This window comes from Oreochromis niloticus, unplaced genomic scaffold (assembly GCF_001858045.2).
Source record: "Oreochromis niloticus isolate F11D_XX unplaced genomic scaffold, O_niloticus_UMD_NMBU tig00008834_pilon, whole genome shotgun sequence".
Lineage (NCBI taxonomy): Eukaryota > Metazoa > Chordata > Actinopteri > Cichliformes > Cichlidae > Oreochromis > Oreochromis niloticus.
Window position 1 is genome coordinate 352,925 of NW_020329461.1, and position 24,822 is coordinate 377,746.

Sequence of the window (24,822 nt, forward strand, 5' to 3'; positions counted from 1 at the left end):
ACCCTATTAGAGCACTTCGCTCTCGCTCTGCAGGCCTACTTGTTGTTCCTAGAGTATTTAAAAGTAGAATGGGAGGCAGAGCCTTCAGTTTTCAGGCCCCTCTTCTGTGGAACCAGCTTCCAGTTTGGATTCGGGAGACAGACACTATCTCTACTTTCAAGATTAGGCTTAAAACTTTCCTTTTTGCTAAAGCATATAGTTAGGGCTGGACCAGGTGACCCTGAATCCTCCCTTAGTTATGCTGCAATAGACGTAGGCTGCCGGGGATTCCCATGATGCATTGAGTTTTTCCTTTCCAGTCACCTTTCTCACTCACTATGTGTTAACAGACCTCTCTGCATCGAATCATATCTGTTATTAATCTCTGTCTCTCTTCCACAGCATGTCTTTACCCTGTTTTCCTTCTCTCACCCCAACCGGTCGCAGCAGATGGCCCCGCCCCTCCCTGAGCCTGGTTCTGCCGGAGGTTTCTTCCTGTTAAAAGGGAGTTTTTCCTTCCCACTGTCGCCAAAGTGCTTGCTCACAGGGGGTCATATGATTGTTGGGTTTTTCTCTGTATTTATTATTGTGCGATCTACTGTACAATATAAAGCGCCTTGAGGCGACTTTTGTTGTGATTTGGCGCTATATAAATAAAATTGAATTGAATTGAATTGAATTGAATCTGTCTGGATGATCAGGATATGACTGAACCTCCTCCACACGTGTCACCTTCCTGTTGTTGTCAGACAGTTGGAGCTTTGTGTTCACTGTGTTTGTGTCGATTGTGAGTTGACAGGAATCTGATGGAGAGAACAAACACAATCCAGCTGCAGTTATTGATCCATCATCTGTTCATTGATTGACACTTTGATGATGACTCCTGACATGATGAAGATGGTTGAATGTGTGCTGCTTTGTTTTCATGAATCCCATTAAAAACACACTTACACTTCCTCAGACCTGGTCTCAACCATCGGACTCCAGCAGGCTCCACCCTGAAAGGAGGAGGGGTCAGAGCAGCACAGTCAGCATGCACACATGGACATTACATGGCTCTCACACACACACTGTTACACACTGAGCTCAAAGCTCGGCTCCACTGTTTGATTCAAAGAAATCTACATTTATTTATCAGCACATTTAAAAACAGCTTGAGCCAAAGTGCTGCACAGAGTAGAGATAAAATAGGAAACATACACAGTAATTACTATAAAGACTCGTCAGAACTGAAAGCTACAGAGTACAAATGTGTTTCCAACCGGGTTTTAAAAATGTCGAGTGTTGGTGACGACCTGATGTGAAGGGCGACTGTTCCAGAGTTTGGCTGCAGCGATCGATAAAGCTCACCTCTGTTTTTACGTCTAGTTCTGGTCAGAAGCTGCTTATCTGCAGACCTGAGGGCTCGACTTGGATTATTTTTGTTAAAGAGAGATAAGATGGAGCCAATCAGCGGATAAACAACAGCAGCACGTTAAAGCTTGATCAGCTGTTGTTAGAATTTATTTAATAATACTTTCTAGTATCAGCTGATGTTTGCTGGAGCCACAGCTCCGCTGTAAAGCTGCTGGTCATGATGTCGGTTTGGTTATCTGGTGAGAGGAAAAGATGCAGATGAAACCAGGAGATGTCCTTACTGAATCATCAGAGCTGAACAGGTGATGGAGAAACAGGTTTACATTTAGGTGACATGAATGAGTTGAAGGGAAGTTATGAACTGTTTCTGAGAGACAAATAACACCAGGATCCTTTTCTATGTAGCTGACAGCTGGTAACTGTGCAGGGGCGGATCTAGCAAAGTTTTGCCAGGGGGCCAGGTAGGGCATTAACAGGGAAAGGGGGGCACAAAGAAATACTTTTTCTTTCTTGTTCTCGTTTAAAATGTCTCGCTTTTAATAAATAATTATCTGAATCTTACACTGCTGTCAGACAGGAAACCCTATGCTGCTGATGTCTGACGTTTAACCTGAGACACTCTGAGCAGTCAGACAACATATTTCTGGAGTTAACACACTTCCTTCCAGGAAGCAGCTCACCTGTGTGTCTGTGTTTAGTGTCCAGGTGTGGAGTGGAGCTTGTTGTTGGTGTGTGTGAAGAAACTGTAAGTTTGCTTTTTTTGCTCCATTAACAGTTTTACTGTATGTTTCTGCTCTGATGTTTGGACCAGATGCTCATCTCTTATTTCAGGACAAACTTTTGATCAGATAAAATGTATTTCTTAAGAAGTTCACATTAAGATTTCAGTGAAGGGACATAAAAAAACATGAAGTAAAGTAGCTCCAGCTTCGTTCAGGTTTACCGAAAGCAAAGTCAACCTGAAGAAATTTCTGCATAAGGAGGCTGTGACTTGAGTCATGCATAACATGCAGAAAAGTATTTGGTCTTGGCAGCATGTCTTTGAGTTCACTTTCATTTCATGTTCACTCAGTATTTTCTGTTTTCAATCACTGAGTTTTCTTCTTTTAGCATTTCAAGGTTTTCATTATTAATAGCTGGTCTCCCGTATTTCTTTCTATTTTAAGGTTCCAAATATTCTGATTTTTTTTTTTTTTTTTTGTCAAACACTTTTAAAGTTATTTCTTTTGAATTATTTCCAGTCTAAATGAAGGCTTGTTTCAAGTTATTTCAGTTTGTTGTTCTGAATTTGGTTAAAAACCTCTGCTAACTAATGTCAGTAACATTGTATTAAATGCATTTATATAGTCTGTCAGGATGTATGAACTGTAAAGTGCCAAACCCAACACTGATATTTGTGTTTAATCTATTTCAAAGTAAAGACACATTAGCTGTTCAGAGGAGGGTCGAGATTAAAGGAAAATAAAGAGGAAACATTTCAGTCTGTTGGAAAAGTTCAGTATTGTGGTATTATCCAGCCAAAGATCTGAACCACTTTAACAATGATCACATGGTTGAGTCCAGAAGATCAGGTCAGAGTCTGTCTGAGACCTCATGGGGCTTTTTGTCAGCACAGGGCTGTAAGAACTGGTTAGGCTTTCATTTAAGAAGAACTGAGATATATTTATGAAAAAACAAAAGAATGGAAAAAAAAAAAACCTAGAAGGAACAGAGTAGAATAAATTTTTAATAACCTGGTTAATATGCAGACACACAACAGATGAGGAAGTTAAACTAATCTGCTGATAGCATCACAGATGGAACTGATAAAGGAGAGACATTTAAATTGACTCTATATAAAATAAATCTGATGTATTTATGATCTGGATTAAAGTGTAATTTAAATTAAATAACGTCTTTTTACAGTTCTGTTAAATAACATGTTGTTACTGTTGATCTGTCACAAAGATCAGCTGTGCGGCAAACTGAAACTATGCTGCATGCAGTTTCCAGTTTTTCTAGTTAGGTGATGGAAACATGTAAACAAATAACATACTTAAAATAGCTAACATAATTAAAAACACAACTCATTTTCATGAATATGCTGTCAGACAGAGCAGAGAGATGATGCTGACTTTAATGCTCAGGACCCATTTCTTCTGACTTGTGTTTAGAGATGGTTTGGACTCATAGTTTGTACTAATAGGAATAAATTAGTGTCGTGTACAAATCATCACGGAGCAGTGATAAAGCTCTTACTGCTTTTTGTGTCTCTGTCCCTGAACACATGACCTTCACCAGGACAACCAAAGAAAAGCTGTTTGAGATACAAGTTTACCTTATAAAGTCTTGATAATGTTGTTGAAGGTTTATTTTAACCCAAACTGTGATGATGAAAAAGGAATGACACCAAACTCTGTCTCCTCTCTTTCTGTTGGCTTCTAGTGTATTCAAAGTGAGTTCAGAGCGGTTCTCTGTTTGATGAGGATATTTTATTAGATGCCAGACTGTGTTAGCCAATCATCTCTAATCTTCTGTGCCATGAAAACCAGGATTTAACAACATTATAGCCCAGACAGCTGACTCATCTTATCAGCGGTATTAAAACCATGTTTGTGTTTTTGGGTTAACCTTAATAAACAGCCTTCTCTCTGTTCTAAGTGCTTCTGTATCTACTGTCTGTGTTTGCTTCATCATTGTTAGGTCAGTGCTTGCAGGTCTCGCTGGTTCAGAGTAGTGACATGCGGATCGATACTGAAATATCGATTCCTCCAATACCAATCATTTATGTTCTAGAATTGATTCTCATATTAAAATATCGATATTTTTGTAATTGAGAGTAAATTTGTAGTTTATCATTAACAGGAACACAGTGGAAAGAAACTATATCATTCGGATTGTCTACATTCAAAGGAACTACTTCCTCTTCCGCCTTTCATAGTCATGTGCGAAATACGGCTGTATAAATGTGTTGCAGCCCCTTGGCGTGCGCACTCATAACAATGACAGACGTCTCTCACTGAGTCCTTTGCGGCTGCAGACAGGCAAGGTGTTCAAATAGTGCACAGCTTCAGTTTTTTTATTTCTACATGATAAATTCTGCATTATTAAGTGATAAGAACAAGTAATCTGATGATGTCCTATAATCATTATGACACTATAATTTGAGGTACAATAAAAGATATAGTAAAAAGTAAAAAAGTAAAAAGTCTTTGTACAAAGTATCGGTATCGGATCAGTATCGTCAATACCACCCTGAATTTTACTTGATATCGGATCAGAAAGGAAATCAGTGGTATTGCACATCACTAGTTCAGAGACTTATCCCTGTGAACAAATCAAGACAAATAGAGATCGATTGGCTTTAACTTGCACAAGGGAATCTCCGTTGCACAGGGTAGCTGGAGTCCTGACTGGTCTCTGCACAAGGGAATCTACATGGATTACACAACACCATATGTGACATTAAAAGTAATACAATTAAACAATTAATTCACAATTTTGGATTTCATCTTGGTCAGGTTCAACTTCTCATTGTGAGCTTTGAAATGTCCTCTGATAACTTCAAGGTTGACATTTCTCTACAGTCAGCTTCAAACTTTACTCAACTTGTGTGCCTTTTTCAGTCCCATATTTCAACCAATTTCTGAGTCAGAGGAAAGTCTCTCTTGGTACTTCTTGACTGCTGGATCTTGCATAGCTTCTAAGAGTACTTGAGATGTCTTTGTCCTACTCTTGAATAAAGTCAAGGTCGGCGATGGGTAGTAGTTGATCTTGCACATCCATCATTCGGAAGCTGGTTTGGGCACTGTACAGCTCTACTTGGGCTGTAGGCTCTGCAGCAGATTCAATGGCTACTGGATGGGTCATAGTTCAGCTGTCTGGAGCAGCCTGTTTCACTCCGTTGTCCCCTCGCACTCATGATCAGATCGCCAGCACCTGCTCCAGGACCTCTGCATCTCCGTCTGTTATCCATCTGTCTCGACCTGTACAAAGATATCTTTGCAGACTGCATTAGTTGTGTTCACAGTTACCAATACAGGCCCTTTATGAGGACGTATCTATGGACCTTTGTGAGTATCCGCTGCAATGTTAGTTGTTCTAGTCTTGTTAGTTCACAACTGCATGCACCTTAGTACCAAAGTTAATATTTGTACCGAGTTGACCTAATGATTAGCAAATTTACCAACTGCTGGATTTTGTGAAGCACTTTGAAATGTTTGTCCTAAATGCTGTTAGAAAGAGAAAGCTTTACTTATCTTTACCTAGCTATCAATTTAAGAAGTGCATAGTAAAGCTGCCACAAGTGTACCTAGAGTAGCCCACTTAGCTAGCTGGTCTACCAGGTTGTTTCATTTAGCCATTAAGGCACAGGTGTCGAGCTCCAGGCCTCGAGGGCCGGTGTCCTGCAGGTGTTAGATGTGTCCTTGATCCAACACAGCTGATTTAAATGGCTAAATGACCTCCACAACATGTCTTCAAGTTCTCCAGAGGCCTGGGAATGAACTAATCATTTGATTCACGTGTGTTGACCTGGGTGAGATCTAAAACCTGCAGGACCCCGGCCCTCAAGGCCTGGAGTTTGACACCCCTGCATTAAGGTGTCTGTTTTCTGATGATCAAGACATCTAATCACAGCCACAGCACCACAGAGCTTTAGGGCAACTACTAGCTGGGTTACTGCCTCTTCATACAGTTCACTATTGGGGCTCTATTGGCTTCTCTTAAGATCCTCTTTGTTCTTAAACACTTTTTGAGGCACATTTCACATTTATATGCTGAATTTGGATAAACATCAACTCTGTTACTGGCTGCCAATTCACAATTCATCCTTAGCGCTTTTAGCCTTAGACTTTGCGTTGCTGGCTGCATGGCTGATCCAACTTCCTACACCTCTATGGCCACCGAATCTGAATTTTCAAAATTAGACAATGCAACATAGATCAAACAGTTCTTCAAGTTGGCGGTAGTTAAACAATCCCTCAAAAACCATCACTTGACCCAGCAGTGCTAGCCAATCTCCAACTTTCCTTTCATCTCTAAAATCCCCACAAGAGCAGCTGTAAAATAGTCACAAAGGAATGCCTTATTTAAAGAGTTTCAGTCAGGTTTCAGAGCTTATCACAGGACAGAAACAGCTTCGGTGAAAGTTGAAAATGATCTTCTTAAGGCCTCTGACAGTGGATTATTCTCTATGTTCGATACTGTTGGCCATAATATGTTATTCGAGGAATCCTCCCACACACACAAGACTAACCATTGAGCTTCACAAGGTTTCACACCAGGATCTATTTCTGTTTACATAACACATGCCTCATTGAGGTAATACCACAAAAGAAACAACATACCTCTGCTATGCTGAGGTATGTTGCCACCCTCTCTCTCATCCATCCATGAAGCCAGACAACACACACCTGTCAATCAACCTAAAGGAATGCTCTGAATGGCATTACCTTGGTCTCCATTAACACTGTGAGGTTTTTTTGGGGGTCATTTTAAAAAAAATATCAATATGTGCTAATATGCGCATATTAAGGACTGCTTTCTTCAGTTTCTGCAATATCTCTAAAGTCCTGTCCCAGAGTGATGCTGGAAGACAAGTTCATGCATTCATTACTTCTAGGCTGAGCTGTTGTTAATATCAGGAAGTCGTAGAAACTTCTAAAAAAGGATTTAACTACATCAAACTGTTGCAACATGAATACTGACAGGGACTAGAATGACAGATTATATTTCTCCTATTGACTTCTCTTCATAAGCTCCTTGTTAAATCTGTTTGTTTTTTTTAATTACCATCCTGCTCCTGTAGTATGATATCTCCCCACTTCACTCTCAGACTTTAAGCTTACTAGAATATTTAAAAGTACAATGAGAAGCTGGGCCTGCAGTTTTTAGGTCTGTCTTTGGGGTTATTATTAGTTATTAATCTCTGGCTCTCCTACACAGCATGTTTTTAGTCCTGTCTCCTTCTGTTCTTCTCTTTCCTTTTGGATGCCAAGTGCCGGGTCAGACTGTATGTCCCCCCTCAGTGCTTCAAACTCTACCTCTGTACACTGTAACTAGAATAGAACTAGAATAGAGTCATTTAGTTCTGCAGTTTTGCTAGAGTATGCATTTGAGTAATTTAAATATGTCAATCTACAGAAAACTGGACCCTGCCACACACAGGAAAGATAATTTATGCCCCATTTTTCTAATTTGAGGTTTTTCCACATACACGCTTACATCTACATACATACACATACATGCCATCTAACTAGCGGGTGCATTGAGAGGTGCAGCGTGGTCAGTGATATTGCACTGTATGTGTATGTGTATGTGTGTGTATGTGTGTATGTGTGTGTGTGTGTGTGTGTGTGTGTGGGGTGGGGGTGGGGGTGGGGGTGGGGTGGGGATGATATCGCACATTGGGTGGGGGGTGCTGTTGGAACTATACTAAATAAGGTTTTAATAAATACAGTTTCAAGAGTACGGGTGTTGGCTGCATTGAAGTATAAAGAGAAATACGATTTATAAATAAGGTGTAATGTCCATGAGTGTTGGCAGTGTGGGTAAAAACTTCTGTTGAGTCTGTTTGTCTTTGACCTGATGGACCTGTAGCACTTACCAGAGGGAAGGGGGGGAAAAGTGAGTGTCCAGGGTGCGAGGGGTCTTTAATGATGATGCTGGCTTTCTGCTGAAGGCTGCCAGTATAGATGTCTCTGAGGGGGGATAGTGAAGTGCCGATTGCCCACTCTGCTGCCCTCCCCACCCGCTGCAGTTTCCTCTTGTCCTCCGTGGTGCAGCAGTTGAACCAGAGTGTGCAGCAGTAAGTCAGAAGGCTCTCGATGGTGGAGCGGTAGAAGTTTAGCAGCAATCTTTGGGGTAATTGGGCGGGATGTAGTTTCCTGAGGAAGTACAGCCTTTGTTGTGCTTTCCCTACCTGGTGGGAGATGTTTGTGGACCAGGTAAGAGGAGGTGTGCTCTCCCATTCTGACGTTCTGACGTTTTGGGGTCTGTTGCTCAGGACGTCGAGTATCCAGGTGCACAGTGAGCTGCTGAGTCCTAAGTTGCTTAGTTTATCGCATCAGGGAGGGGGATCAGTAGAAAACTGCATTTAACACAGACTTTTGCCACTTTGAGTACCTCATGATACATTTTGGTCTGACCAATGCTCCTGCTGTGTTTAAGCCATGGTTAATGACTTTGTCAACCGGACAATGACTGGCCTACATTACTTTTGAAAGGATTATTTTGCCAGTCACCTATTTCTTCTGAGCCGCCACTGCCACCTACTGGCCAAACTAAATATCGCCCTATCATCACATCTGGTGGGAGTTAATGAGCTTTTTGCTCTGTGAGAAGATACAATACAATAAAATACAACTTAATTTATACATGAAAAAACAACAGTACGCCAAAGTGCTTTAAAACAGAAACAAGGAAATTAAGACATGATTAAATAAAGGACCATTAACAAAGTACCACTTATGTCAGCAGGTGAAGGCACTAATTATACAGGAATAAAAGGGAATATCAGAACAAACTTACTAAGAACAGATAGTTATAACATAGATAAAAATGGAGCCAATTAAAAATAGGGGCACTAACTAGATGGAAAAGCTAGATTAATAAGTGATTTTTTAAACGAGATTTAAAAGATAGAATGGAGTCTTACGCACGAATAGCAATGGGAAGGTTGTTCCACAGGTTAGGTGCAACCAGGGCAAAAGCACGGTCAACCCTAGATTTAAGTCTAGATCTAGGCTGAACCAAAAGTAATTGGGCTTAAGACCTGAGGGCTCGCCCAGGGACATATGGATTAAGGAGATCGACAAGATAGCCACTGGCTAAATTACTCGTAATTTTAAAGGTGAGCGACAATATTTAAATTTTAAATTATTTGATGGGTAACCAATGCAATTCAGCTAGAACCGGGGTGATAGACGCATGTCTTCTATTACCAGTAAGAAGGCGAGCCGCAGCATTTTGGACAAGCTGAAGTCTATGAAGGAGAGCAGAGTGTTTTCTACTCCTGTATTAAGTCTCCCCTGTCCTATGTGTTTCATGTCTGCATGTCATTTGTTGTCAAGTTCATGTTGTCATGTCTGTCTCATTATGTTTCCTGTTTTATTTTGAAGAGGTCATGTGTTCCTTTGTTCATTGTGTTTAGTGTTACTCTTCTACTGTGATGTCATTATGTTCATTTGTGTCAGCTGTTTTCCCCATGTGTTTCCACTTCCCCTGATCACCTCCTATTTGCTTTTAGTCTGTGTGTTCCTTGTCCGAGCGTCTGCTATCCTACCTTGTCTTCATGTCAGGTCTCTATGTCTATGTTCATGTTCCAGGGTTTTGTTATGTTTAGCTCACCCAGTTTAGGTTATGATTTAGTTTTGTCTTTGCTTTAGTTTTTCATTGCTAAAATCAGCCTTCAATAAACGGCTCATTTTCAGTTATATTAAGTCTTGCTATTTTGCGTGTACTCACTTGGGTCCAACTTCTTCACTCCCTATGGTCTGCCTCTGCCAGACTGTGACATAAGCACAGAGCCTTGGGGCACACCACAGCATAAGGATGCAGCTAAGGAAGAATAAGTACCCAAGTTAACAGAGAAAGACCTGTTCAAGAGGTACAATTTGAACCAGTTGAGGGCTTCAGCCTGAATGCCCACAGTGCAATCTAACCTCGTTAATAAAATATTATGGTCCACCATATCAAATGCTGAGGACAAATCCAATAAGACTAATACAGCAGAACGCCCTGAATCAGTAATCAAGAGAAGATCGTTAAGGACACTTAGCAAAGTTGTTTCGGTGCTATGGCTTGGTTTAAAACCAGATTGAAATTTGTCACAGATGTCACTTGCATGTAGATAAGCCTGGAGTTGGGAGAGAACTATCTTCTCTAAGATTTTGGTAGGAATAGGAGTTTGGAGATCGGTCTATAATTCACGAGGTCATTATGATCAAGACATATTTTTTTAAGAACAGGATGCACTGCAGCATGTTTAAAAGCAGGCAGAACATAGTCAGATGGAAATGATGCATCCGTTTAATATAAACTGCACGGCCCAATTATTTTAAAGCCATCCTCGACAATGCGAGTAGTAGTTTTCAGTTGTTTAACAATTTGCTTAAGGGTACAGAGTGACACTGGCTCAAACTGATGAGAAGTTGATACACATCCTCTGGTGAGAGAGCATATAATCTATTGTCTCAACAAAAGCACAAAAAGGTCATGAGTGTGTGTTTGTGTGTGTGTGTGTGTGTTGGGTGGCGGGGGGGGATGAACACATTAAAAGACTGCTTAAAATCAGTCAATCAGTCAGTAAATGATTTTAGTGATAAGGAAATGTCTTCACAGAGAGAGGAAGATGAGTGGTGTTTGTAAGGAGGAGCAGCTGTCCTGCTGTGCTTTGTGTCAGGACGTCCTGAAGGATCCAGTCTGTACCAGCTGTGGACACTGGTTCTGCAGACAGTGCATCTCCTCATACTGGGACCAGTCTGCTTCATCAGGAGACTCCTCCTGTCCCCAGTGTGGAGAAAGATCCAGAAGCAGAGCTGGACTGCAGACAGCCAGTCAGAGCAGCTGTGTACAAAGTAAGACTGAACATCTGTCTGCTGATGGACTCATTTCTGAAAACTGGACTCCTTGTTGTTGTTCAGACATTGAAGAGTTTTCTTTCTGTTTTTCTTTCTTTCAGCAGATGTTGGTCTGCAGGAGGTTTTAGATGAACATAAGATCAGTCTGAGGAGGAGATGTGAACATGTGACTGAAGGAAGTGATGAAACAGGAAGTAGAACCCTCCTCAACAGGATCTACACTGAGCTCTACATCACAGAGGGACAGAGTGAAGAGGTTCATACCCAACATGAGGTGAGGCAGCTGGAGACAGCTTCCAAGATGGACGCCCTCCATGACGCTCCAATCAGGTGCCAGGACATCTTTAAAGCCTTCCCTGACCAACAGAGACCCATCAGAGTGGTTCTGACCAACGGCGTGGCTGGTGTTGGAAAAACCTTCTCAGTGCAGAAGTTCACTCTGGACTGGGCAGAGGGCTTGGAGAACCAACATGTCAGTGTGGTGGTTCTGCTTTCATTCAGGGAGCTGAACCTGATCAGAGATGAGCAGTACAGTCTTCTGGAGCTGCTCCATGTTTTCCATCCAACATTACAGAAGGTCACAGCAGAGAAGCTGGCTGTCTCTCAGCTTTTGTTCATCTTTGACGGCCTGGATGAAAGCAGACTTTCATTGGATTTCACCAACAGGAAGCTGCTGTCTGATGTCACACAGAAGTCATCAGTCAGCCAGCTGCTGACAAACCTCATCCAGGGGAATCTGCTTCCCTCGGCTCTCGTCTGGATAACTTCCCGACCTGCAGCAGCCAATCAGATCCCTCCTACATGTGTTGACAGGCTAACAGAAGTACGAGGCTTCACTGACGCCCAGAAGGAGGAGTACTTCAGGAGGAGATTCAGTGATGAAGAGCTGTCCAGCAGAATCATCTCCCACATGAAGACATCCAGGAGCCTCCACATCATGTGTAGTATCCCAGTCTTCTGCTGGATCACTGCTACAGTTCTGGAGCACATGTTGACTACAGAGCAGAGAGAGCTGCCCAAAACCCTGACTGACATGTACTCACACTTCCTGCTGGTTCAGACAAAGAGGAAGAAGAACAAGTACCATGAGGGACATGAGACGAGTCCACATGAGATGAGTCCACAGGAGCTGGCGAAGGTTGACAGGGAAGTTCTTCTGAAGCTGGGGAGGCTGGCGTTTGAACATCTGGAGAAAGGAAACATCATGTTCTACCAAGAAGACCTGAAGCAGTGTGGTCTGGATGTGACAGAGGCCTCGGTGTACTCAGGAGTTTGTACAGAGATCTTCAAAAGAGAGTGTGTGATCTTCCAGAAACCAGTCTACTGCTTTGTTCATCTGAGCATTCAGGAGTTTCTGGCTGCAGTCTACATGTTCCACTGTTTCACCAACAGGAGGACAGAGGTGCTGGAGGCCTTCCTGGCAGAGTTTTGTACATACTCTAATTCTGACTCTGATTTTGACTATGATGATGATTCTAATTTGCTTCTAGATCAGCTTCCCCACATTAAACCATCTCTGCATAAATCCTCTGTGGATGGGTTTCTAAAGATAGTCATGGAGAAATCCATCAAGAGTAAAAATGGCCACTTGGACCTGTTTGTTCGTTTCCTTCATGGCCTCTGTCTGGAGTCCAACCAGAGACTCTTTGGAGGTCTGCTGGGTCAGATAGAGAACAGTCCAGCAACCATCCAGAGAGTCATCAACAACCTGAAGAAGATGAACAGTGATAAAATCTCTCCTGACAGAAGCATCAACATCTTCCACTGTCTGATGGAGATGAACGACCTTTCATTATTTCAGGAGATCCAAGAGTTCCTGAAGTCTGAGAACAGATCAGAGAAGAAACTCTCTGAGATCCAGTGCTCAGCTCTGGCCTTCATGCTGCAGATGTCAGAGAAGGTTCTGGATGAGTTTGACCTGCAGAAGTACTACACATCAGAGCGGGGACGACTGAGACTGATTCCAGCTGTGAGGAACTGCAGAAAGGCTCGGTGAGTCCAGATGTGACAATTAACATCATTAATTAGTGTAGATTAGTAGTTTAGTTCTTCAAATATAAACAGTACTAAATGACTCTCATTAGTTTGAGTTTCTCAGATAAAACTTCTATTTTCTGTTGATCAGGAAATGTGTGTATGCACTGTGTCATGATTCTGCATTGACAGAATCATGACACAGTGGGGGCCATTGTAAATTCATGGGTGATGTTAAACAGATAGTGAGACTCCTTCTCCTTATTATGGATGTAAATCGTTAAGTGATGGCCAAGCAGAAAACAAGGTCATGTGTTGATGTGTTTCTAATAAAATAGCTTCCAGTTAGGGCTGTGCGATATGGTAAATGGCCTGCATTTTTATAGCGCTTTACTCAGTCCCTAAGGACCCCGAAGCGCTTTACACTACATTCAGTCATTCACCCATTCACACACACACATTCACACACTGGGACCAAAATGACCAGTGACCAAAATCTCATATCCCGATATAAGAATTCTATCGTCCCGATAACAATATAAATCACAAAAATGTAACATTTTCTGTAAATTCTGTGAATCTCGGGCAGCTCGACTTGCGGAAAGTGCTTCCAGCTGGGCGTCATGTACCTGGAGTCGAGTGTTTTAACAGATGCATGAAACTATACATTTTAAGACATAAGTTGTAACAGCCGCCATTTTCTTTGTGAGTATTTATTACACGGCGTGCTGCGGGGAAAAGCCTGTTCTAACGTTTGAGTCTAAGGTTTATTTTTTAGCACCTGGCGGCTCTTTTTTACTTCTCATCCGTAAATAATCTGCTCTTTCACGTGATTCAGTTTATTTTGAAAAGTCTCAACAGGATCTTGAGCTTTATTGTGAAAGGTTTATGTGGAACATAAACAAGCGGACACGCGATGGTGTTACCATCGTTGTTGCTAACCACAATGCATAAAAACAGGCTCTTGTCTGTCCGTAGTGTGGTTATATTAAATATAAGAGAAAGAGAGAACTTTAAGAAATTAATATAGCCACTACAGTGACCATCAAAACCATGAAAAAAATTGCCGTAAACAGTTTTATTTTGCGACACCACGAAAAAAACGATAGCGTAAAATGAAACGATAGACGTTTTTATATCGTCATCCGATATATATCGTTATATCGAACAGCCCTACTTCCAGTTCTGGTTGAGTGAACGATGGCACGACTTACTGCCGCTAGTCACCGGTACCTTTTTATATTTTATTTATCTTTTAATACATCTTCCATCCATCTTCATCCGCTTTATCCGAGGCCGGGTCGCGGGGGCAGCAGCCTAAGCAGAGAAGCCCAGACCTCCCTCTCCCCAGCCACCTCCTCCAGCTTATCCGGGGGAACACCAAGGCGTTCCCAGGCCAGCCGAGAGATATAATCTCTATCCAGCGTCCTGGGTCCTGGGTCTGCCCCGGGGCCTCCTCCCAGTGGGACATGCCCGGAACACCTCACCCAGGAGGCGCCCAGGAGGCATCCTTGTCAGATGCCCGAACCACCTCAACTGGCTCCTTTCGATGTGGAGGAGCAGCGGCTCTACTCTGAGCCCCTCCCGGATGGCCGAACTTCTCACCCTATCTCTAAGGGAGAGGCCAGCCACCCTTCGGAGGAAGCTCATTTCTGCCGCTTGTATCCGTGATCTCGTTCTTTCGGTCACTACCCACAGCTCGTGGCCATAGGTGAGGGTAGGGACGTAGATCGACCGGTAAATTGAGAGCTTCGCTTTTACACTCAGCTCCCTCTTCACCACGACGGACCGGTGCAGCGTCCGCATCACTGCAGCCGCAGCACCAATCCGTCTGTCGATCTCCGGCTCCCTTCTCCCATCACTCGCGAACAAGACCCCGAGATACTTGAACTCCTCCACTTGGGGCAGGAACTCATCCCCGACCTGGAGTGGGCACTCCACCCTTTTCCGGCTGAGAACCATGGCCTCAGATTTGGAGGTGCTGATCCTCATTCCCGCTGCTTCACACTCGGCTGCGAACCGTTCCAGTGCGAGCTGGAGGCCTTCACCTGATGAAGCCAACAGAATATACACTTTTAATACATCTTAACAAATTTAATCCTTCTTGTCTTGTACTGACAATACTGACGATCTAGCGAATTTTGCAAATGCCTGAGTATTTTGGGTCAAGTTCATCTGCCTGTTTTTTTTGGCCGTTGTCTCCCTCGGATCCATACACCTGACTTTTTGGCTTACCTGACTGTCTGTCCATGATGTGGCCTGGCAGGATCTGCGTCTTGCTCGTGTGGGTTTGGATTTTTATGTAATTGGTCTACAAACCTAGTGCTGGACATTACCAATAATCAGCTGACGAGCTTTTCCTTCTCTGGTTTCACCTGGCTGCTCCACCGCCGACTGCGCTTCATCTCCACATGGATATTGCCTTGCTCCCTCGCCGAAAGTACTTGCTCTCTCACCGGGGCTCTCATCTGAATTTTCACCAAGACAACTCTAAGCCAATACAGTGCCTCTGGTCCACTTTTCGTCATCCTCCACGGAACTCCAACAGGGCTGTTGACCACAGTGTTTTAGCCAGCCTCCCCAGGTCGATTAGTAAGTTTGACTTTTTCTGTTTGACTGAGACGTGGCAACAGCCAAATGACTTTTCGCAGCTCAACGATTCCACTCCCCCAGGGTTTGTTTACACCTGCCAACCCCGTGAGTCTAGCTGTGGATGAGGTCTCATGGTAATCTATTGTGAGAACTGGAAAGGCACGCCGTTGTCTGTACCTGTTTTCAGTTCCTTTGAATCCGTTGTTTGTCAACTCTCATGACCTGTTCCAACTGTCATAGCTGTTATTTAACACCCTCCAAAGTCTAATTCTGCCTTTTTAAGTGACTTTGTTGATCTGCTGACTCACATAGCTACTGTCTCCCCTAATATAATACTCCTGGAAGACTTTAATATTCATATGGATAACAGTGATTATCCTTTCACCAGAGACTTCTCATTCTGCCTTTATAGTTTTGGCTTTAAACAACTTACCTACTCATACTATGGGACACTTTGGACCTAGTTTGTTGCTCTGGACTTACTCCTTTTAACTGCAAAGCTGACGAACTGCTAATTTTTTCACTTGCTTCTTTCTTTCAATGTCAAAATGAACTTTTCTATAACCAAGAACCTTCACTGAATCCTTCACTGCGCACATTAACGCTGTGGATAAAAACATCAAGTTCACCAGGGAAGACACAAAGGATAACTGTTTGCCTTTCCTGGACTGCGCCGTGCACATTGAAGAGAATGGCAACCTCAACATCGAAGTTTACCGGAAGCCCAAACACACGGACCAGTACCTCCTCTTTGACTCCCATCACCCTCTGGAACACAAACTTGGAGTAATTAGGACCCTACACCACCGGGCAGAACATGTTCCCTCTAAGCCTGAGGGAAAAAAGAAGGAACACACACACGTAAAGGAAGCACTCAAAACATGTGGTTATCCTAAATGGGCGTTCATAAAGTCAGCTAAGAGGCACAGAAAAGAAGATCAGACACCAGCGAGGGAGGATAAGAAAGACAGACGCAATAACGTTGTCATCCCCTATGTAGCCGGTGTATCAGAGAAACTCAGGAGAGTTTTCTCCAAGCACGACATCCCAGTGTACTTCAGACCCAGCAACACACTCAGACAGAAACTGGTTCACCCTAAAGACAAAACTCCAAAACACAGACTTAACAACGTGGTGTATGCTGTACAGTGCAGCGAGGAATGCCCAGACCTCTACATTGGAGAGACCAAACAGCCACTTCACACGCGCATGGCACAACATAGAAGAGCCACCTCCACAGAACAAGACTCAGCAGTCCATCTGCATCTAAAGGACAAAGGTCACTCTTTCGAGGATGCCAATGTTCACATATTGGACAGAGAGGACAGATGGTTTGAAAGAGGAGTGAAAGAGGCCATCTATGTCCACTGTGAGCGACCATCTTTGAACAGAGGTGGTGGTTTACGACACCAACTGTCTGCCATCTATAATCCAGTTTTGAGTTCCCTCCCCAGACGCCTTAACGCCCACTCACATCCTGGGCCATCTGACCTCAGGAATTCACATGACAAGGTGGGGCCAGGTTTCACAATGAGCTCACCCGAAACCCTGGCTGATTAGGTACCACACCCACTTTCACACCTTGGCTCATGTGATTAGAGGATCACCAGGGGGTCCTTTGTCCCTCTTTGGGGGGATACTCCCACTGGGTTTAAATCTGGGACTCTCGGCCATTTGACCTTAGAACTGAAGAAGCTTCTCGGATGAGAGGTGAAATGTCTTCAAGCAACTCAAAGAAGTCCAGACGCTTTTCTTTGCAAATTCCTTTGACTACGATGACCTGGATGACTGAGAACCTTCACAGACATATAACCAAGAACCCTCGTACCATTTCTTTTCGGAATATTAAGAAAATCAACCCTGATATCCTTTCTTTTGCTTTCTCTAGTCATTTGCAGAAAGCGTGAGCAGGTTATGATCTTCTTATGGCAGCTGACTCCAGTTTACCTTTCCATTCTTATTCTTATCTTTCCATTCTTATTCTCCTCGATCTGAGTGCTTCTTTCAACACTATTTCTCACTCTATTCTCCTCGGTAGGCTAGCCTCCATCGGTCTCTCCCATACTCAATTAGCCTGGTTTAAATCATACTTGTCTGATTGCACTCAGTTTATTCGACTCAAATCCTTTACTTCTCAGTCCTTTCCTCTGGTCGCAGGCGTGCCCCAGGGATCTGTCCTGGCGCCCTTTCTTTTCATTATCTACCTTCTTCCGCTTGGACACATTTTTCGTAAATATAGTATCCAGTTTCACTGTTATGCTGATGACACCCAGCTTTATCTCTCCACTAAATCTAATTCTGCTCTCCCGCCATCCTCCCTCACCCTCTGCTTAGTTGAACTAAATTCATGGTTCTCTTCCAATTTTCTCAAACTCAACAGTAACAAGTCCAAGCTTCTCTTGATCTGTTGGTTCTGGATAATGTTGATTTAGTGCCTGACTAAATCAACATTATCCAGAACCAACAGTTTCTCTATTACTATCCATCACTCCTCTCCTGCAGCAGCTTCATTGGCTCCCGGTCAAATACCGCATCAATTTCAAAATACTCTTGTACACATTAAAGGCTATCCATCATCTCTCCCTTCCATATCTCTCTGATCTCGATGTCGCAGATATTCTTCTTCTCTTTCTTTCTCTGTCCCCTCCCCCCCATCTTGCTCTGCTCCTCGACTCTGGAATTCCCTACCTCCTGATTTAAGAATTATCACTTCCTTTTCTCTCTTTAAGTCTAGACTAGAAACTCACTTGTTCAAAATAGCTTATCCCACATAACCTCTCCATTCTGCTTTTTTAAATTTGTTTTATGTCTTATGCTTTTATGATTCTGTAAACTGCTTACCTTTATGTTTTTTTTAATTATTCTGCTGTGTACAGTGTCATTGAGTGTTCTGAAAGGCGCTTTCAAATAAAATGTATTATTATTATAATTCTTTATCTGAAGGGGAAGGTTTTAAGGATGGGGCTGATGGTAAGAGTGTTTATATAACATGTAAGGGCGGCAGCCACAATTCAGAGATAACTCTGGTGTTTGACTCGGCTGTTCCTCTCCACATTGCATTGTGTATATTATACCCTCTTCTCACTGGGTGTGTTGCAGGTTATTGTCAAAAATTTCCATAACAAGACTCACATCTACATGTAGTACCTGTGTTTTGTCATTATGCGGCAGTATTTTAAATCTCCTGCTGCTGTTGTTGGTCATTCAAACGCTGCTGTTAGAGAGAAGACAGAAATAAGAATCTATGAAGAGTTTCTTTGTAGTGAAGTAAAATCTAATGTTGAAAACAAATCAAAATCAAATCAATATATATAGTACTTTTCACAGGATAAAAACCACAAAGTGCTTTACAGTAATATAAAACAGAAATACATAAAATTCATTAATAAACAAACATACAGCACAAATCTAATTAAAAGCCAATCTAAATAAATGAGTCTTAAGCTGCTTTTTAAAAGAATAAATACAATCAAGGCAATGTAATCATGGAGGGAGAGAATTCCACAACCTGGAGGCCACTGCTCTAAAAGATCTATCACCTCTGGTCTTAAAACGTGTCACGGGGTGCCGAGGCAGGCCGTGTGTGGATTAGTAACGGACCCAAGATGCAGACTGCGTAGTAGTGAGTGAGCTTTATTTACACAAGGGTGAAGTTCAACACAAAAGAGAGGGTGGTGAGAAGCAGAACTGAAAACACTCTAAACTGGGAAAACTAAAACTTAACACAAAACCAGAACACGAACGAGGGTACCTTGCAGGGAGATCAGCGCGGGGAGAATGCATAGGAAGACCGAGGGGAAAAACACAGATGAACCAGCAACGAGGACGAGGTAACACACACTATAAATACACACGCCAGGAATCAGGGGATGGGAAGCAGGAGGGGAACACACCTGGAAGACATCACACCTGACGAGGCAGGGGAAACGTAAACAGAACACACTGACATAAGACAGAGACCTTCAAAGTAAAACAGGAAACACATACACGTAATGACACAGACTCAGAGACGTGGACTAAACACAGAGACCTACTACACTAAGGGAATGCACAAGCAGGGAAGACACCAAACAGACGGAACACCACTAAACCCTAGAAAATACAAAACTATCAAAAGTAAAAGTACATAACCAAAAACACTGGGTCACCGACCCAGGACCATGACAAAACGAGTTCGTGGGACTACCAACAGCCTTTGATTAGATGATCTCAGGCTGCGAGAGGGAGCGTGGGGTTCTAAAAGATCAGAAATGTAGGCAGGGGCATCACAATTCAAAACTTTAAAAGTCAGTACCAAGATTTTAAAATGAATTCTAAAATGTACTGGAAGCCAGTGTAATGAACGTAACACTGGTGTAATGTGCTCTCTTTTTCGTGTCTTAGTTAAAAGCCTTGCAGCAGCATTCTGGACTAACTGGAGACGGTCAAGATTCCTTTTGCTCAAACAAAGAAAAAGACTGTTACAATAATCTAAGCGAGATGAAATAAAAGTATGAATAACCATTTCTAACTCAAACAGTGACAAATATCCAGAGCGGTCATCATCTGAGCTTCTCCTCTGTGCTCCTGTATCTGTGAAGGTTTTGCTGACTCCACCAGTGCTCTGTTTCTTCTTTAGGCAAATTATCAGCTGGTGTAGAAGTATGTAGTGTGTGTGTGTGTGTGTGTGTGTGTGTCTAAATAAGTCTTTTTCGGCCCTTTGAGTTCATCATCTCTGTAATTAATGAGGAAATAAAGTCAGCCACATTGTTAAGAGATTTTTTAGGATTTTAGGATTTTTATTATGTTATGCTTAAAAGTACATTTCATTATCTAGATGTGTTTGCTCTTTCAGTGTTCGGCTTAAATGGGGAAGTTACACTTAAATGGGGAAGTGCAGACTCAACAGGAAGCCTGCACGCAGCACAGTTCTATTTTATCTCTTCCTGTACGTCTCTGAGAATGCTATGAATAATAAAAGGCTGACAACTATTGCACTGGGTGCGAGTCTCCCTGAGTCTCACCCGTGTACACGTTAACCTGTCTGAGCGTTTTTATTCTGACCTGAGTTGCAATACAGGAAAACTCCTGACACACATAAACATGGTGAGTGAGGATGAAGGTGCTGAAGAAGACTCTGGTTCAGTGTGATTAAAGTGTGATGTACTGATGTCCCTGAGTGACAGTGTTGTGGGTCAGAGTGAGAGCTCAGAGGTGAACCAGCTGTGCTCTCTTACTACCAACAGTGGGACAAACTGAGTGAGAAGACACTGCTGACATCTGGACTGAACATGTGTCAAATATGTTAGCTAATGCTGATGTAACAGCAGCACTTTGATTCACTCTCATTCCTGCTGCTGCTCCTCATGAGGAATGTCTGACTTCATGTCCTCATTAATCACAGAGCTGATTGTTTAATGTTTAGTTGTTGCTGCTGAAATGTCGTCCCTATTTTCTGCTGATGGAATTCACTGCTGTGTTTCTGGCTGCTGTTTACATCCCCGAGCTAACTTCCTGGCAGCGCTCGCCACACGTCATGATGTCATCAGTGCTTTATAGACGGTGGGTGGTTCAGGTTGTAACTGCAAAGTGTTTGTAACTGCAAAGAAAATGCCAGTCAGATTGTTTATTATGTCTGGCCCTTGGAGGAGATGATCATTGAGACTTGTTCCATTGTGTTTGGCTGAACAGTCCCACACTTTTGTGGGCTTTTGGGGGTGATAAATCCCATGATGGGGGATATACCATTGTTCACCTTGTATTCCTTCGTTTTGGACTTTTTCCACATCTCCTCTTTCAATTATGTCATTCATGTATGGAACATAATCCTTTTTTTAGTTCCCATTGTTATTCAACTTTCTCCTTCAGTGTTCCAGTCTAATCTCTTCAAACCTTTTGTCAGTGGCAGCCCGCAGTGTCCTCGTACGTTTTTCTTTATTCCTTCCTTGAGTTTGTCCAGAAAAATGAGATCCTCTTGTGAGACTGTTTTGTCACCTGCCTTTTCATCCTTTAAATCTGATTCAAGAACATTGATCAAGTTCATTGCTGTTACACCAGGCAATTCCTTTACCATGACTCTATGGCACAGACCTGTTTCAGTTTCATTTGGCTCTGATGTAGAGCCCCCACCAATGCTCCACCCTAGATCTGTCTGTATTGCAAATGGCTCATTGTCCTTTCCAAGTACAACCTGTTTTGGAACCAGAGTTCTGGAAAAGTTAAATCCTTATCAACGGTATTGTGTTGTCTTCGTAACACAGCATCCACTTATGCCTTGCGAACTACTGCTCCAAACATTTTATTAACACCATTCCTCTGTCACACCACAGACCAGTCTTCTTTTATGTGCTCCCCTGGAGGCATTCATGAGCTTTCTAAAATACAGTGCCCCCTGCTGGTAAACCTTATCATTACATGAACACCTACATATCAACACATCCCCTTTTCTCTGAATTATATACAACATAGGTCTTATGAACTAACATATACACATAATATTTTTTTTTTCCATTAATATTTTTTCTGCATTTTTTTAAACACCATCAAAATATAAGATAAAACAAATCCAGTTCATTAGTTTTACAGATTAAGCCTAACTGGTTTTTTGACCTTACGCTCTGACCTCCTCAATAAAGGTTCTGAAACAACTTCACTTTTCTCTACATTCTCACGTCCATTTGATGGTTTCAAATCGGACACTGTCTCTGCATGTGACACATCAACATTTTCATCTTCCTCACCACATTGTTCCTCCTGAAATGTCTCTTTAGTCTTCAGTAAGTTGCGACGGTTCCTTCTGAACACATGACCTTCTTCAGTTCTTACGTCATATGATATCGGACCTGCTTCCTGAAGAACAATGGCTTTCCTGCTCCATGCATTCTAATCTTGGATTCTCACTACATCGTCCTTTGCAAGCAATCCAAGTGCTCTTGTTCCCTTGTCGTATTGCTGTTTTTGTTTCCATTTCAGATTCTCTTGCTTTTTTATAATTTCTTCACTCTGCTTGCTTTCTGCATAGCAGGGCAAAGTCGTGTGTAGCTTACGACTCATCAGCAGTTCTGCAGGGGATAAACCACAGTCAAGAGGAGCAGTACTGTAGCTCAGCAGAGCTAAGTAAGGATCTGATTGACTGTCTGTAGCATTCTTCAGAAGCTGCTTGATGATATGCACTCCTTTTTCAGCCTTGCCATTTGCCTGTGGATGTTGAGGACTTGATGTGACATGTTTAAAGCCATATTCTCTTGAAAATTCTGCCATTCTTTGCAATTATAGCAAGGACCATTGTCACTAATGACAGTTTCTGGTATTCCATGTGTCAGGAGTAGTAAGATATTTTGCTGCTATTATTTGCTGCTATTTTTATAATCATCATTACCATTCCATTAATAATACTATGGATATTGCATTCAGATGTTCAAACATATTGGTATCATATTAGCCTTTATTACAGGTCCAGTAAGAACCACTTTAAACTGCTGAGTTGAATCTATAATTCTAAAGGCTTTTGAATGCGTTTATAATCTTAAATGTTTCTATGCAGACTGCATTGTGACAGGAAGTATACTCTGTGCCAAAATGAGACAGGAAACGCCATGCTTCTGCAGAAGTGAAACCGAAAGCAGAGTCTGAGTGCAAGTAATTCTGAGGAGCAGTTTGGATGATGCTATTATCATCTTTTATGCATTTATATCTTTGATTAAGCTTTGATTAAGTTTTAAGTAGTTGTATTAGATTAAAACATTTGTTTTATACATTTTACATATAAGTCAAGATCAGTACACACAGGATGGCCTTAGCCTGGTTGCCTAAGGTGAGGTCAATTAAAGTGCAGCGCGAGGATCATACATGCACAGACATACACACACACACACATACACCCACATACAAGTTAGAGAAAATCATTTATAGGTGAAAGTTTAATCATGTTTTGCTTGTGGCTGCAAAATTGTGCCTGCATATGTGACAGTTTGTGCAGAACGTGGGCCTGATGTTCCAGAAGATAAGCCCGGGCAGGATGGTGACAGGAAGCACCTGGCTTTGAGGCGAAGAGAATGATCTTTTTAAACTCTGTTAAAAGTCATTGTGGTTTTGGGTTGACGTATGCATGTATGTATCTGATTGACGCAAGAGGGGGCGTTCTAATACCCCGATTTATAAAACTGTGTTCTGACGTTTTGGAGATGAGATCTGATGCTGTCTGGGTACAGATCTCCACACGCGGCGTGTGCTTCATTAAAATCATTTCGTTGACTCCACCTGACTGGGTCAGTGTGTTATTCTGATCTCCCACATCTCTCTCGTCCTCAAAATGAACCTTAACATTTGGGGGCTCGTCCGGTGTTGAGGAGGGAGAATGTTTGGAGGTGTAGACGGAGTCAAACGGGCAGGCATTGATCAGTGATCGAAAGTGAGTGACAAGCCGGCATACATCAAAAGGTAGGCACCACCTGTTGAAGTTCAAAGTGTGCCAGATTGGACATTACAAAATTAATAGTCTACTCATTGAAATTACTGGTAGATGTCTGTTTTGATTTTGGTGAAAATCTCATGAGAACTAAAGTTGAAGTTGAAGTAAAGATAAGGAAATGTTGAAAATGATAGTACTGAGTACAGAGAATAAGTGTATTTAAAGCAGTTGGACTGCAGAGAGAATTTATAGTTATAGGTTATTGGCGAAGTGTTTGTGACAGTTAAGTCTCAATTGAATATAAAGCCGGGCTTGAACATCAATAGAATTGCTTGTGTGATTTTAGGTGGTGTTTTCAAATTAATTAAATTATCTTAGGACGGGAGCTGGGCTCCTAGGACTGCACCAAGTTCAGGGGTGGGAACCCCCTCCCTTTTCCAGACGTGGGAAAGGGTCCTCCGGCGTGAGGTTATCCCAGATGGCACCTGCCAATGACTTGGGACCATTGGTTCAAAATAGCTACTGGTATTCACCAGTTTGTCGTCCGGGACGGCATTGTGCAGTTTTTGGATGAGAGAAACCCGGTTTTCGGGCGTGAAACTTTAACTTAACACTTCAAGGAAGCCTTGGCTGTGTAATGCCAAAAAATAGAGCTTCAGGCAAAGTTTGGGTTGGTTAACGCTTTTAAATTCAGTTAGGGCACAAGCATTCGGGCCACTCTCGGGGACGGGATAATGGCTAAATTGGTCGCAAAAACTCTGGGAGTTTTCCGCTGGGTGGTTATTATTAAATTTGTCAAAATTAGGTAGGTTTTAAGAGGCCTAAAATCTGTGCAGTTGTAATTAAAAGACGTCTGTGTAATATAAAATAAGAGATCTTTGTGTGAAGGAGTCTCTGTGTCAGCAGTGCACTGCCGGATGTGCACTGATGGTGTGTGTGTGAGAATGCAAATGAGTAGCGGTGACGCGCATG

At 42.4% G+C, this 24,822-nt stretch overlaps 1 protein-coding gene and 1 long non-coding RNA gene across 2 annotated transcripts; both read left to right on the plus strand.

Moving 5' to 3' along the window:
• Positions 1-2,039: 2,039 nt before the first annotated feature.
• LOC109201550 (uncharacterized) lies at positions 2,040-11,028 on the plus strand. The gene is made up of 3 exons (XR_002061605.2): positions 2,040-2,080; positions 10,657-10,892; positions 10,997-11,028. It is a non-coding gene; the product is annotated as an uncharacterized LOC109201550 (long non-coding RNA).
• An 878-nt stretch (positions 11,029-11,906) lies between these two features.
• LOC109197016 (NLR family CARD domain-containing protein 3-like) lies at positions 11,907-20,742 on the plus strand. The gene is made up of 2 exons (XM_025905142.1): positions 11,907-12,887; positions 20,687-20,742. The coding sequence occupies exons 1-2, from the start codon at positions 11,929-11,931 to the stop codon at positions 20,697-20,699; spliced, it is 972 nt and encodes a 323-aa protein (XP_025760927.1). The 5' UTR covers positions 11,907-11,928; the 3' UTR covers positions 20,700-20,742.
• The last annotated feature ends 4,080 nt before the right edge of the window (positions 20,743-24,822 follow it).